Source organism: Protopterus annectens, chromosome 12.part0 (assembly GCF_019279795.1).
Source record: "Protopterus annectens isolate FY-2018-M chromosome 12.part0, PAN1.0, whole genome shotgun sequence".
NCBI lineage: Eukaryota > Metazoa > Chordata > Ceratodontiformes > Protopteridae > Protopterus > Protopterus annectens.
Genome location: NC_056746.1, coordinates 411,318,095 through 411,334,476, shown reverse-complemented (window position 1 = coordinate 411,334,476; position 16,382 = coordinate 411,318,095). Strand labels below are relative to the sequence as shown.

The following is a 16,382-nucleotide window of genomic DNA, read 5'->3' as shown; positions in this document are numbered from 1 at the left end:
TGAACTCCTTATAAATATCACAGTGGACATTCAAGTGTTCCACCCCTGGCAACCATAAATAAGGTAGTTTTCTCCTACTAAGGATTCTTGTGCCTGCATTTGGAGTATTTTCTAAAAGACTACAGGTCTATCTTTCTCAATACTGAGAAAACAGCCCAGCGACTGTTTGTAACAGCAGCAAGGCACAAATTTCCACAGACAGCATAAAGGGAGAAAATAAAGCCAACAAGAAGCACACTCTCCAAAAGCTCTAAACTATAACAATGCCTAAAGAATCAAATGCCCCAGTGTCCTAAAAGCCTACCTGACTAGAAATAGAGGAAGCCCAAAAAAGCACAAACTATAAAATTTCCCACTGCTAGGAAAGGAAACAGAATTGGACCCTAAATTGACAAAAATGTTTAAAAAAACTCTAAAATGCATTATAATTCTACTTTAAAGGAGGCTGGGACTGGATCTTGATGTAAATATGATCTGGAGATAAAGGAAGGTGTGGTGCACTATAGGATCAGTGGGGTGGAGTTGCTTGGCAAAGTCTACTAGAGGACACGTGCCTAATGCCTTGCAGTGTTTCTAACCAGCCAACTTAGAAGGTCATCACTAGTACATAGATGTACTGGTGTGTTCTGCAGTATGACAACTGTTAAATCAGTTGTCCAAGAGTAACAGCCTAAGGTTTTTCTTGCTCAAGTAGTACTGAGCATATTCTGGTCATTGCTGGGTTTATGCAAGAATGACAAGTACATTAACACAGGCACCTGCAAAAGACTTGCACTGTTTCACTCAGGGGGTACTACAGCTAAAGAAGAACGGAGCCAGTGCTTTCTAGTGGAGTAGAAGCCTGCACATTGTTACTGCAAAAAACTATTTACTTTAACATCAATTTTTATGGTGAGGGCACTCTTGTCATCACTGAATAGAAATCTCCTTTATCTTAAGTAACCGCTTAAAAATTGTACAGTTTTCCTGAAGATGCTAGTGACACTCTTGGATGTTTTAATTCTTAAATGATCATGTTTTGCACCTCCTGCAGTAGGCATGCAGCTGAGAATATCCACCATGAATCCTTTTGTTAGGAAAAAACTGTTGATAGGAATGAGCAGAGACCACCATAGCTAAAGTAAATTTGGAAGCGAAGCAATGCCCAAGAGCCTCAGACCAGGTCTCTGGGTCAATTACTTTTGAGTCAGTCTGCTTCCTACCTGGTGTAAAGCCTAGATTTGCTAAATGGATGGCTGCTGACCAACACATCTCTCGAAAGATGGTCATAAACTTGTGGTCAAGCAATACAATCCACAGGCATCTGATTTTCTGCCACAAAAAGATGGACCAAATAACTGCTAGGAGAGTCAAGCATTACAAGTTGTTCAGAAAAAAAGTGGACTTTTGGAGGTCTAAACTCCAATTCAAACAGGTGCATATCATTTGTGCGCTAAGGGGGAACATACCGAATGAACATGAAACTACAGGGACTTTGAACAGCAAGTGTGAAATGTTTTCTGCAGCCAAAGAAAGGGAGTATTCCATACATATCTTGGTAGGACGCCTATCAGATTACATGTAAGTTAGAGTTTCTACATTTCCTTGTGGTATAGATTGGTACCATGCGTTTTGCTCTTATTTTCACAGACTACAGTCATGCAACACAACTGTACAGGTATGATAACCTGAATTATGAGTTGCATATATGACTGCATTCACCCTCACCATTGTCTAGTCATATACCTTCCTGTGCATCTAGAATTAGCATCTGTTTTTTCATCGAGTCTTTTGAGCTCTATGTCATCTTATCCGATACTTTGAAGGCTGCCTACAGTGGAGAACAGTTCTAAAGTTTCTCTAGTTTCCACTCTTGGCAACATGTGCCACCTGCCAAAGCATCAGAAGAGGTCACAAACCAAGCTAAGAAGGCAGCTTAGCACCTTTGCACTTCACACTTTTTCTACAATGTACACATTTTAAGGTCACAATCCATACTATGTCATTGTCAACCTCCAACACTCAATGCCTAAATCAAATAACTGAGTATTCCTGCATATGTCAGATAAGTTTGGATAGGTTTCGACATGAGAGGAGGGTGCATGACATTATCACTATTACAACTGCTACTGCATTAATGCAGCCACTGCCAAGAGGAGACTCAAGAAGCTAAAGGCCTTCATCACTGCCGATAATATGGAGGCTTTGGAGGATGGTGAGTTTAGGGACTGACAGAAGGGGCCCACTTTGTGATCTCAAGTCAATGCTGAAAAGATGGGAGAGGGTAAAGAATAAAGACACCAGACATGTACCAAAGCCTCAGCTTCCCCACTTGTTCTGAACTAAATGGGCCATCTATTTGCAAGGGAGGGAATAAACTTGCCTCTATCAAGATTCTGGGATCACCCAGCTGTCTGCTAGTGTTCCTTCATTCCATTTGCAAGGGATGAGATAATCAACAGTGTCCTCATACAGCTCTTGTTCTGTATGGAGAAGTCCACCCCCCCCCAAAGCACGGCATGGATGATATCCATGACTGGGAATCTAATACCGCCATTACAGAGAAAATCTCATGTCACAGACTTCAACCCTTCCCTACCAAGAAAACCACTCCCCTAGCATGAATTGGATAGCTGTCTACAGCCTTCCACATGTAAATTAGGCAGCTGAGAAATTTGGTACCAATACATCTATAGCCACAAGCTGCAGCTTTCATATTTATACGATACTCCTGTCTGGGTTTATGACACAGTATAAAACTAAGAAAATTTCAACACCGTGCAGGATAATTACATCTAGGACAAAGCTACAAGACACTGGTTTGCACCTGTTTGATTTCCAGCATCATCATGCTTTAGTTATTAATCATGCTTTAGTTATTAATGTACCACTGATCACCTTGGAAAAGTACAGTGGACTCAGTGGGTTTATCATTAGCTTAAGGAGTGAAGGGAGAAGAACTCACTGCCACTTCAAAATATCTGCCACATGAGATATCACTGATAATGTCCATTAAGCTTAATGAACTCCTCTTGGATTCCACATACCATGCAGTCTGACTTTCACATTTATTTGTCTTTTGTTAACTGGGTTAGCCCTCAGTAAGAAGAAACTACCTTTTTTCAACATATATACCATGGGATTATTTACATCCACCCAACCGACACAGGCAGGTGGAACTTCAGTTTAACATCTCATCTGAAGGATGACACCTCAGAAATACAGCACACTCTTTGCTGCACTGCAGTTTACGCATCCAAAAATGAATCCAAGAAAATAGCTGTGGTATAGAATCTGCAGCCTTATATTCAAAGCCTGCCAGATTAAAACGGTTAATGGAAAAAGATAGGTGACCACATAACTGGACGATATTTATAGATTCACAGGTTTATAGGCAAGTACTAGGCTAGCTGCCCTTTCTGGACAATTTAAGCCTTTTTGTGCTCAAATTAACCTCTCTCATTTGGGTAAGGATTGGTTGGTAATGAGAATAGAGTTCACACCATAGATAATTTGAGGGTTCCTATTATATAATCAAAGAAAGAGCGAAACGGCATACAAGCGGTTTCTTTCCCTGGGAAAGAAATTGCTTGGCCGTCTGTGTTACTTTGCTGTTTTCCCTCACTGTAGTGTGATCTCGGAGTTGGTATATTTAAGTAGGGGGTGTGGGGGGCATAGCCCCCCACTTTATGTAATGTTTTGAAGTTTTTATTTGTGTGTAAACTGCAATTTTTTTCCTGGGGGGGGCATCGCTGTTCCGAGTGCTCGGGATTGTAAGCTTTCACTTACATGGGGTCGATAAATCAGCTCTCGCTTTTTTAACTGTTCGCTGATTTAATATAGACCCTAATTTGAGGGGACCCATGCATGGGAAAAAGAATTTAGGAGCTGCCTCTGTCCATTAGTAGTACAGGAGGCAGTCCAGGGGTAATTTTTCTGTTTCCCATCCATATTTCCATATTCCACTTGAATATGGGCAGGGATAAACTTATGTGGATAGGGAGCCTTTTTCAGAGCAGCAGTATCCTCTGCTTGATATACCTGTTCCTCCAAACAATTTTACAGATGTTGGAGAAGAGGTATAGATCCCTAAACTGCGCATTTCTGATGCCATTTCACTTGCTGATGTGCAGTAAATCCATTAGGTCTGAATCAATCCATGTAAGACATGTCTGGGCCTTACGTCCTTTAACAAGACATCTCTGTGGGTATTCCAGCTGTTGCATGTGTCTGGAGAGATACACGATGAAGGGGTCTTTATATTCACGGATTAGCCTACTGAAGGCTGAATAAAGGGGGACAATGACATCCCTAAATCTAGACACAATCCCTTTATTAGCTGTATAATATACAAAGGCCTTCTTACAACGGACACATATTACTCAAAAGTTAGGTCACTATCCATGTAAGTTTCTAAATTCCAAACAACAGGATAAACTCTTAGTGGTGTATACTTAATGTGGTAACTCCTCAGGATAGATTACTTCCCAAAGGATACAATGTATTTTTTAGCATTCAGTTACAGTCCATGACTTTGGCACTAGTTATTTATTTGGGACAAATCTTGCAGGATGGCCAGGTCATTTCAGGACTCCACTGCTCTTAGCTTACAGTCTGCAAACTTAGCCAGTCAGAGCCCTCTGGTGCTGGCGTTTACTTCAAAATTACTTTAGAAATGCATAGATACAAACTGGCAAAAGCAAAAGTGTCCAAATGGAATTGCTGCTAAATGAATTTTGTCAGTTCTTTACAGTACATTTCAAAGAAATGGAAGGTTCGAACCTGGTCTTTGTGAACTGCATTTTGCAGAAAGTGACCGAATAAATCTCAAAGGCATTCTTTTATGAGACCTTCCTCTTGAGATATACAGACTACTGCTACAAAATTCACAGACTGCAGCTGGTGCAGAAATCCACAGCTAGGCTGGTGAAGGTCTTTCCAAGTTCCTTCCATAGATCCTTGGTTTTAAAATGAGAAGGGTATACTATTTTAAAGTTGACTTGGGGCTGCTGTCACTTTTTCATCAAGGCAGTAAATAAAAAAACACTGCTCAATTTTACAATTTATAATCTGGTATCATGCATTACAAATGACAGTAAAATTAAATTTCTAAAAGATATGCCAGCATTAACACATTCATACATTTAATATACACATACGTACACACACGTTCTAATGCGCTATGCTTTCTGAAGTGAAAAAGTCAAGAAAGAATTCTGGTATGCTCTCGCCACACTTCTGAAAATATGACTAGAATCAGTGCATTCAGCAGTCCTCAATAAGGAATTTTCAAGTGCTATTCAAGATTTGTCCTTGGATATGATTTACTGTGGCTTGTTCTCTACTTTTTCTTTGTCTTGCAAATCTTTAAATCCAAGTCTTTCCAATGGTTCTTTAGCCATGAGTTGCCTGAAATATAAATCGAATAAAATAAAAATCACACAAAAAACTGCCTGCAGTGACAAGACAAAAAACACTTTTCTAAAGATGAAACAATTGCATTGTACACAAAAAGAAATTCCTTTAAATCAAACCGTGTGATAAAATTCTACCCATCTTAACAGGAAATTACTTGGTGAGAAAATTTTAAAATCCAAACACATTTTTTTCAAAATAATTTGTAATGACTGTTAGTTAACAGACCCCCCCCCCCCCCCCCCGGTCAAAGTCAGCTAATAAAAAGGTTTTCACTATAAATGCTCCAGTTTGCAAATATGAACAAGGTGTTAAGAAGGTGTATTCCCGTTTACAAATATTACATCAGGAATGGCTTTACATGCCGATATGGGAAAAAGCAAAAATGGGAAAAGAGGTTGAGGATGGATGAACTCTAATCTCAAAGAAGTGACACTATTAAGTTTTCAGAATAAAGCACCTTATTGTTATTAAAGCAGAGGCCAATAACTCAACAGTAAATGGTGCATCATGGTAGGAATTACTCATAACTGTATAATCAAGAAGGGAAGCCTAGCTGACACATGTTTAAGATAGGTGTATGTAAATCCCATCATAGCTCATATTCCCCTATCCCAAGAATTACTAATGATCTTTCACTATAATTCACATTTCCTTTTTACAATGAGAACTTATTGCATTATATAAACACACACACACTTCATGAACGCGTACAAAACACATACACATATGTATACATGTGGTACTCGCATACAACCTGTATTCAAACTGGAACCTTAGTTTGAGAGACAGCCTTACAGAACTATCTTCAAGTTATAGAGCTGAGTATATTTTCTGTGTTATTCTGTATTATAGAGCTAAATTGTCTGCTTGATATCTGTATCTTACTGCTCTGCAAATCTATAGAAAACGGTATATATATTTTTTTTATAATTTGCACATTCCTTACATCTGTGTTGAAACGGCTCCCCCACCCCCCTCATTTCCTGCCTTGTCTTTCAGCTGATATAATTTAGCTAGTGCTGTGTCTCCTTTTAATTAACAACCTGTATTCAAACTGGAACCTTAGTTTGAGAGACAGCCTTACAGAACTATCTTCAAGTTATAGAGTTGAGTATATTTTGTGTTATTCTGTATTATAGAGCTAAATTGTCTGCTTGATATCTGTGTCTTACTGCTCTGCAAATCTATAGAAAACAGTATATATATTTTTTTATAATTTGCACATTCCTTACATCTGTGTTGAAATTGCTCCCCCACTCCCCTCATTTCCTGCCTTGTCTTTCAGCTGATATAATTTAGCTAGTGCTGTGTCTCCTTTTAATTAACAACCTGTATTCAAACTGGAACCCTAGTTTGAGAGACAGCCTTACAGAACTATATCCAAGTTTATAGAGCTGAGTATATTTTCTGTGTTATTCTGTATTATTTAGCTAAATTGTCTGCTTGATATCTGTGTCTTACTGCTCTGCAAATCTATAGAAAACAGTATATATATTTTTTTATAATTTGCACATTCCTTACATCTGTGTTGAAACTGCTCCCCCACCCCCCTCATTTCCTGCCTTGTCTTTCAGCTGATATAATTTAGCTAGTGCTGTGTCTCCTTTTAATTAACAACCTGTATTCAAACTGGAACCTTAGTTTGAGAGACAGCCTTACAGAACTATCTTCAAGTTATAGAGCTGAGAATATTTTCTGTGTTATTCTGTATTATAGAGCTAAATTGTCTGCTTGATATCTGTGTCTTACTGCTCGGCAAATCTATAGAAAACAGTATATATATTTTTTTAATAATTTGCACATTCCTTACATCTGTGTTGAAACTGCTCCCCCACCCCCCTCCCTATTCTTGGTAGTAGTTTAAATTTGGTGGCTTTTGCAGTGCCCACCCCACTGTAGATTTGATCTAAGACACTCCCCCAGGACATCTCTTTACCGCATTCTACCTAATAAACCCTTTCTGCACTTGCTTTTAGTCCTTTTTAATTTAATTTTTCAAACTGTGTGTGGACTAATATTGCTACATATTCAATTGTGCCAGCTTGCACTGCATGAGAATTGTATTTACTACTGCTTTTGCTACTTTTCTAAAAAAAAAAAAAAAAAATCCTGCTTTTACTGTACTTGTGTTTCTTCCTACTTTATTTTGCTTTTGCGTCATCTTAAACGTTCTCAATTGTATTTATTACTGCTTGGTCTAACTCATTCTAAGTCTTTTAGTTTAAACACTTGGGCTTCAGACCAGTTGTTTTACATTGAGAGGGTTTGTGGTCTGCACTGTAGTGGCAGAACAGGTAGCTTACATCCCTCTAAGTTGGGAACTGCTGATTGAGGGCTCAGTGTCTGTTATTCTAAAAGTATATTAATTCTGGTTTAAGCACTTGGGCTTTCAGGCCAGTTATTTTACATTAAGGGGGTTTCGTGGTCTGCACTCTTGTGGGAGGAGAGGCTGGACTCTGCCCTTCTGAGCTGGGAATTTCTGGTTGAAGGCTTACAGTGCATGCATATCTGAATTTCTTCTTACTGAAATTGGTACACCTTGTTTGCTGTAGCATAGACTAGATCCAGGCCTGCTGAATCTAGCTTTGTTTGTATAACTTGAGCACTAATCCAGGCATTATTTAAAGTATTCAGTTGTATTTATTACTGCTTGGTATTAACTTGGTTAAAGTGTAGCTATCATTCTAAGTCTTTTGGATTAAGCACTTGGGCTTCAGACCAGTTGTTCTACATTAGGAAGGTTTGTGGCATGCACTGTGGTGGCAGGACAGGTAGCTTTCATCCTTCTAAGTTGGGAACTGCTGATTGAGAGCTCAGTGTCTGTTATTCTTAAAGTGTATTAGCTCTGGTTTAAGCACTTGGGCTTCAAGCCAGTTATTTTACATTAAGAAGGTTTGTGGTCTGCAGTCTTGTGGGAGGAGAGGCTGGACTCAGCCCTTCTGAGCTGGGAATTTCTGGTTATAGGTTTATAGTGCCTGAATATTTGAAATGTATCTTACTGAAATTGGTACACCTTATTTGCTGTAGCATAGACTAGATCCAGGCCTGCTGAATCTAGCTTTGTTTGTATGCTTGTTATTTCCCTGGAACGCTAATTCCACCTAAAACGCAGCTTCTCAGCGCTTCTGTGGATCCCTAGTGATATCTGCATTGCTTACTGTACTTATTTCCTTGCTTCGCTTGAAAGAAAGTTACTGTTTGTTGTTTTTGCATTTAAGTTACCTGTAACACATTGCACTTGTACCTGGCACTTGCTCACTAAAGCAATTATAAGTCGGCACTAAAAATTAAAAGCATTACACCCTCGCTCCCCATTGGCCCTTGTTTTCAATTATAAAGGAATTCCCAATATTATTCTAGCATGTCCAAAGGTCAGTTGTCAATCTCCTCTCCGGTCCAGCTGGTGAATATGGGAATCTTGAGGCAATGTTACAACTGCCTCATGTACACAGACAACCCTCTCCTCCTCCCAACAAATTCCAACACATGTGAGAGATGCAACCATATAGCTAAACTGGAGGCTAAGCTCTCTCAACTCAGTACTGGCATAACCAGTCAGGAGGAGAAGGAAACCACACTCACTACAATTCCAGTCTCACATAGACCTACCACGACAGCAAACCAAACACATAATCACACAAAAACATACTTGGAGGCTCTGGAGACCTCCAAAGCAGACACCCAAGCAACCGCTACCCCAAAACAAAACACGTGCAACACATATCTCACAAAGCCAGTGTGCCGAACAGTCACAGCCCTTAAGGCTAAACAACACACCTGATACACTTGTAATAGGTGACTATCGTCAGGCATACTGACGTCCCGTTCACCAGGCTGAACAAGGAGAAGGCCACGGTGAGCAGCCTGTCTGGCGCTAGGATCCGCCACATAACACAAGCACTCAGGTCACTCCAAGGCAAGTACAAATATGACTCAGTCATTGTCCATGCTGGTGTGAATGAGCTGAGACGTACCTCCCTGGACTACATGAAAAGAGACAGAGGAGCTCTCTGAGCATGTAGCCCAGGCTGGTATGACCCTGACCTTGAGTAGCATCTTACCCTCACCAAGAATGATGCCACAATATGAAGACAAGATGATCAATTTCAACAATTGGCTTAGGTATTGGTGTCATTCAAAGGGGATCCAATGCCGGTCAGCTTGGGATGATATGCACGACAAGCCACGATGCTTTGCTAGGGACGGCTTGCACCTGTGACCCTGGGCTTTGGATATTGGCAAAGGCTCTTGCTACCCCCATAGTGCCTTTTTTAGGCAAGGCTCAAAAGACAAACCCACCTCCATAGGTATCACAAGGGATAAGAAACTAAGAGTAATGCTACTCAACGCTAGAAGTCTAAACCTCAAGATGCACGCACTCGAAACTCTCCTTAGCATGGAGAACATCGATATCTGTGCAGTAACAGAAACCTGGTTCAGGACTCCCGAGAGCACCCCAGCACTACCAGGTTATACCTCATACCATGCTTTTCGGCCCCAAAACCTGGACCGAACCACAAAAGGAGGAGGAGTATCGATATTCATCAAAGATACCCACACCTCTAGGTTGGTGGTAAAGCACGAAGCATCAGAGACTATCCATGTGCAACTAACAGTGGGTAAAACTGCCTTCCAGTTTATAGCCTGCTACAGACCACCCTCCCAAACCCAGGAACCCCACTTGGCCTTCCTGAGAACACTGGAAAATATGAAGGTCTCTCCGAACACCATTACATTGGGCGACTTCAACTACCCAAACAGAGATTGGGAGCATTACTCTAGCTCCAACACCCTTGCCCAAAGGTTCCTAGAATTCATAAACTCAAATGCTATGGAACAACTTGTTACCACTCCCACAAGAGGGGAAAACATACTGGACCTGATCATCACCAACATGGGGACTCTATGCTCCAGACCAGAAGTGTATCCCTCACTGGTAAGATCAGACCATAAACTGATCTCACTGGATATTCACATCCCGACCCCACCCCCTGCCCAGAAAACCACAGTGAAAAACTTCTCTAAAGCAAATTTCACACTCCCCAAAACGGAGGTGGAATCCTGCAAAGGGCCCGGGCCTGTGGAAAATACGGCCCAGACCGCAGAATCCTTTATAAATGCATTCTATGAACACCTTCAGGAATGCATGGATCATGCAATCCCAAATAAAACCAAGACCCAATCCTCCAAAGGCAGACTACCTGTCTGGTGGACCCCAGCCATAAACAAACTATACAATAGAAGGAGGAAGCTACTACATGATAGAGCAAAATCCCAAAAAGGGAAGGCATCTCTGATCAGTATTAGCAAAAAACTAAGAGCACTCATAAAATCGTCAAAGGCCAGCTTCGAGAGAAAAATTGCACAGGACACTAAAGATAATCACAAGGCTTTCTTTAGTTATGCTAGGAACCTGGGTGGGAATTCCCAGATATGCTCAGAATTAGTCCAAAATGACAAAAAATACACTGATCCCACAGTCATTGCCAACATCCTAGCTGACAAGTTCAGCGCAAACTTCTCCCCCCCTCCCCACCAAAAGGGCAAATATCTATCCCAGCAGAGTGCTGCCCCCCCCGACATCTCAGATGCTCAGGTGGGAGCCGCCCTCTCCAAAGCAAAAAACACAGCATCAATGGGACCAGACGGTGTCCCAGGCTGCGTCCTACATGAACTCCAAGAAGAGCTAAACCCAAACATAAAACTACTGTTCAATCTCAGCCTTACTACAGGATATGTACCTAAAGAGTGACGTACAGCAACAGTGGTCCCTCTCCACAAAGGTGGTGCCTCAACGGACCCTGGAAACTATCGCCCCATAAGCCTGACTAGCTTGGTCTGCAAAGCTATGGAAAGGATCATCATGGACCTCATAAATAAAGATATTGGGGACCTACAGACACTGGATCCTACCCAGTTTGGCTTTGTTAAGGGCAGATCTTGCCTCTTAAACCTGGTTGACTTCTTTGAAACAGTCACCAAGGCCATTGACGAAGGGAAGGTGGTCCACACAGCCTATCTGGACCTCGCAAAAGCCTTCGATACAATACCCCACTCGAGCATTATAGATAAGCTCACCAGCTTAAATATAAACCCCTATGTCACTAGATGGGTTGCAAACTGGCTCAAGGACAGAACCCACATGGTTAGAATTGCTGGAGCCATGTCAGACTCCAAACCAGTTACAAGTGGTGTCCCACAAGGCTCAGTCCTGGGACCTCTCTTGTTCGGTATATATTTCTCGGAGGTACAGGCCAACACGGAAGGACTGTGGCTGACCAAGTTCGCAGATGACTGCAAACTGGGTGCCATAATCGACTCTCCAGCCGACACAAGCATCCGCCAAAAGGGCCTCATAGAAACAGACAACTGGTGCCAGAGCCATGGCCTCAAGCTAAACGCCAAAAAGTGTATAGTCATCCCCTTTGGCAAAAACAAAGTGCCCACAAATTACCACATAGGTGGTAATCCATTAAGTACAGAAGAAGTCATTAGGGACCTGGGGACCCAAGTTGATAGCAATCTCTCATTTGACAACCACGTGGCCAAAGTGGTTAGAAAAACATTTTATATAGCCCACCTAATCATGAAGGGATTCACATCTAGATTAGGGAGGTCATCGTGCCTCTTTACTCATCCCTCATCAGGCCCATAATCGAGTACAATGCCCCTTTTGGGATGTACCTTACCAAACACCTGCAGCAACTGGAAAGACCCCAAAAGTACCTCACCAAGAGGATCAAAGGGCTCAAACAGATGCCATATGCTGCCTGGTTAAAGAAACTCCAGCTCTACTCAGTGGCATACCACCTGCTCAGAGGTGACCTGTGCCTGGCGTATAAGGCCATGTCCAACCCGGAATTAAGGGACATGCTGCACCTCAAAATCCAAATCCCATCGAGCTACACGCTCGAGAGACTTGAACCTCAGCACTGAAATAAATAGGACATGCTGGAGGGACAGATTCATAACCCAGAGGCTCCCTTCACTATGGAATAAAATCCCAGTCCAGGTTAGGCAGAGTCCCTCATTGACTCTCTTCAAGAGGAATCTTGATGAGTGGATGGGAGATCATAGGTTTACCCCGGGTATCACTTCTGTGTCACTGTTAGACAGAGGCACAGTATACTAACCTCGAAAAAGGGCATAGCAAAATTAATTTAAAATGGGTGGCGAAAGCCAAACATACTCTGGCTAGGCTTATAAATGCCCTAGGGCAGATAGCCCAGTATGAACCTATGAACCTATGAACATATATACACACACACAGTTTTATAAAAATTCTCTCTTACACACACAAAAAATTATCTATCTTACATACATATATGTATGTATGTATGTATGTCTATACAAATACACAATTATATGTACTCTTTTATACTTCTGTTAATGGAGTGGGCTATTAGTTGACCATTTTTAGCCATGACCCAGGCCAAAGGTACACAAAAACAGTAAACGGAAAAGAGAGCGAGTATTTCAACAAGTATGAGCATTGCAAAAGCATCGATGCTCAAAAGAAACAAAAATGTTTACACTTGTATATGGAAGCCATTTAACAGATGAAATGAAAAGGTAAAAAAATAATTCTGAAACAAATTAGGAATAATATGAAATGAGATCGACATTTAAACAGCCACCCACAATGATGTATAAAAAAAGATTTGTAAAAACACATGCGAGTAAAAATTGTGCAGTACTACATATCTTAGCATGGAATAAGTAGGGATGAAACCAAGTTGCTGTATCAGATCAGTGGTGTTGCATGACATAATTACTATGGTAGGAATGCCTGTGATATAAAAAGGCAAAAAACAAACTCTGAAACAAGGGCCATTTCATATGTCTGAAGGAAGATTAGTTCCAAACAGCTGGACCAAACTTAATGAAGGGTCTTCCTGTGCAATGCAATGCAAAAGGCGGTTGTTGCAAAGAAGTGGCATAGGAGTCAAGTACTCCTTAGTAAGTTGGGAGTTTGCTGTGAACAAGGTGTACACTGCACAGGTTGCAAACTTTGAGATACAATGATTTGTACTTGACGCTGAGAAAACTATTCCTTTACTTTATCTGAATACGTTTACTGGCCATGTGTCCTTTTTTAGAGATACCCAGGAACACTGTCTGGTCAAGTGACATGCTCAGCTTCACACAGTTTGTAAATGAAAATTGAGTGAACGAAGCCCAGTACTACAGGATGAAACTTCTTACCAACTTGTAGCCTTAACCCTCTCAGCTAAAATTGTCAGACTGAGGGGAGGCGAGGTTGTGCTGCAGATAAGGGAAAATTAGCTAGTTCTCTTTCTTAGCTAACTTAAAGAAATGGCCTACTTTAAAATTTTCTGAAGGAGGCTGGTGTTTGAGTAACATGTTGCAACCATTACACACACATGGATATATACTTATGGGGTTTATATGGCTTCAAGTTTTCGGAAACTAGAAATTTGTACGGTCAAGACCATACGATTTATTTTGAGTTTTCGGGGGGGGGGGGGGGACAAAAAAAAAACAAAACTCTTTTTGCAGGGTCAACTCCCTGCACCCCCTGTAGATTAATATATACCAACTCAGACATTGTACTGCAGTGGAGAAAAGGGTAAATTCCCCAATCCCTATTGTACCGTGATCTAAACAGAACTGCTTTTTTATTTTACTAAGAGTTTTTGGAAACTAGATCATAGGGTCTCGACCATATGAATTTTGAGTTTCCAAAAACTCAGTGAAGTCATATAAACCCATACTTATACTATGAATACAAGGTCATTACAGATCAGTGATTTTGCCCTTCCGCAATCCCAGCACTTGTCTTTTTTTTTTTACCATAATAATTTTTATGATGTATTTAGTAAAATTGATGGTCTTTCCTTGGAATTATCCCTTTTAAATTTATAATTCAAGACTTGTTTGGTCCTTTCTTTTAATCCAAATGCAGCAGTACCTGAATAAACCATCTTATGACAGACGCAGAATCCCTATGGTAGTTTTAGGCAGTGGAATGCAAGCTTCAGATTACTGATAAACGGAATTCTCAAACATTAGGACTGGTTAACTCGCTCAGTTGTGGCCCTGACGATTCTTAATATACAGGGCAGATACAGGGAATGGGTAATTTGATGGTGGCACTGATGTGAGTACTCTAGATCTGCTTACAGATGGGAATGGACCAGGATCCCCTGATCCTTCCCAAGAATATGGTCCCCTTTAAAAACTAGAAGTAAAATAACTTTAAATGAACACTCCAAAATTTATTCTTTAGTCCTTCCAAGATAAAATGACATATTTTATAGTTTCTGTGATGATTTATACAGACAACCCTTTGTCTTCCCAGACCTCATTGCTCTATATATCCATTACATACATTGTCTGATGTGTGATGCCCGAAATACCTTCTACTGTAGATTCTAGAAACAAGTCATGTAATGAATGGAAAATCAGCAATGCATGAATCAAATCTCCAAGTCCTAGAATAAAAAAAATTGTGCACACAAGCCAAATCCCTTCATATTACATTTAGCTATTTTCTTGCTGGTGCATTTTTATGCTAGCAGTTGTTTCTCCATTAACTTCAAATGTCAGGACTGAAACATTTAGTGCATAGAGCAGGGAAAAACAGCTTAGGTAGTGGAAACATGCACGGAGGAGGTAATAACTCAGCCTTAAAACTTACAGCTAAACTGAGATTTTTTCAGGGTAAAAGTAATATGGTCTAGGGTAAAAACAGCAAAGTGTGCAGAATATACAAAGGACCACATAACTATATGGAAATGAAGGTCAGATGCAAATGAGACACACTGATCATGCAAAAATCAAACATGGTGCACTGATTTATAGACATTTTATAAATGGGTACTATATATCACAATGTACATCTATTCTGAACATCAAGGGTTTATGGTATAAAAGCAGTTTCAATACTTGGGATAGTAACAGTTACAACTAAATAGCACTTTAGTGGCTGCTGATCGAGCTAGTACCTGCAACATAGCTCACTGTGACCCTACACACCACTGAAAGAGGTACAATCTGAACCTTACCAGCAAGCACTTGTTTGACCAACACATACTGGACTACTACTGTATGGATAAAGGCCATGAGTGAGCCTGCCAAACTGCTGCCCACAAGAAGAATCAAGGGGCATGCATAGACTGTCACACCTACCTTAGCATGCACTGAAATAACATTAACCATTCCAACTATAGCAACTTACAAAGTACATGCTAGGAACATTACATGCATCAGCTTTAGGAATTCAACATTATGCTGCAGCATGGGAAAGATCATACAGGATTCCAAAGGACTGCAGATGACACCTCATCTCCCTAAGGCACTGAGATCCAATGATTTCACACATACTGCCATCAAGACTACACTTGGTCCACAAGGCATAAGATATATCAACAGGAAAGGCTTCCAATCCCTTCAACTGCCAGCTGGCATATCTACATTTCTCTGGACCACCTAGGCAGTCCACATGATTAACACATGACACACATCCAAACTTATTCCAATGGTTCATGGGGAGAGGGGTACTTCCCATGGAGTCATACAGTTGGTATGTGTGCACACAGATGGGTACAGAGATAAGTACAGTACAATGGTGTTGTTAACTCGCATAAATGGTAATATTTGAATAGATCACTGCTGCGTTATTTTTAACATCGGAGGCTTTTCCCTGCAACAGTACCATCATACCGGACAGCATGCAGAAACTCAGGTTCCCACCTGCACGCCATATATCCATCCTAGGCACACACGGATGTACTACTATAAAAGGTACATACGTTCTCAGTATCTTCAGAACTTTCTTACCCTAATAAAGAACATGTTTGAGAAGAGCACTAGAAAAACTTCCTAAGAAAGGGTCAGAACCCCCAAGATAAACATTTTAAAGGCAAGGTGAATTTTGTGATCACGGGAGTTTTACTGTGGAGAAAGAGAAGCAGTTAGTGAATAACTCACCTCAGAAACAAAGGAAAGCTTCAGTTGTACAT

At 40.8% G+C, this 16,382-nt stretch overlaps 1 protein-coding gene across 1 annotated transcript in view; it reads right to left on the bottom strand.

The window, feature by feature from the left end:
• Nucleotides 1-4,295: 4,295 nt before the first annotated feature.
• The window catches only part of LOC122816614 (cytochrome c oxidase assembly protein COX19), a 54,900-nt gene continuing 42,813 nt past the window's right edge, over nucleotides 4,296-16,382 (bottom strand). Inside the window, exon 3 of the mRNA XM_044089523.1 lies at nucleotides 4,296-5,388. Within this exon, the coding sequence (XP_043945458.1) occupies nucleotides 5,304-5,388 (85 nt within the window). The 3' untranslated portion in view covers nucleotides 4,296-5,303. The remainder of the gene's footprint in view (nucleotides 5,389-16,382) is intronic.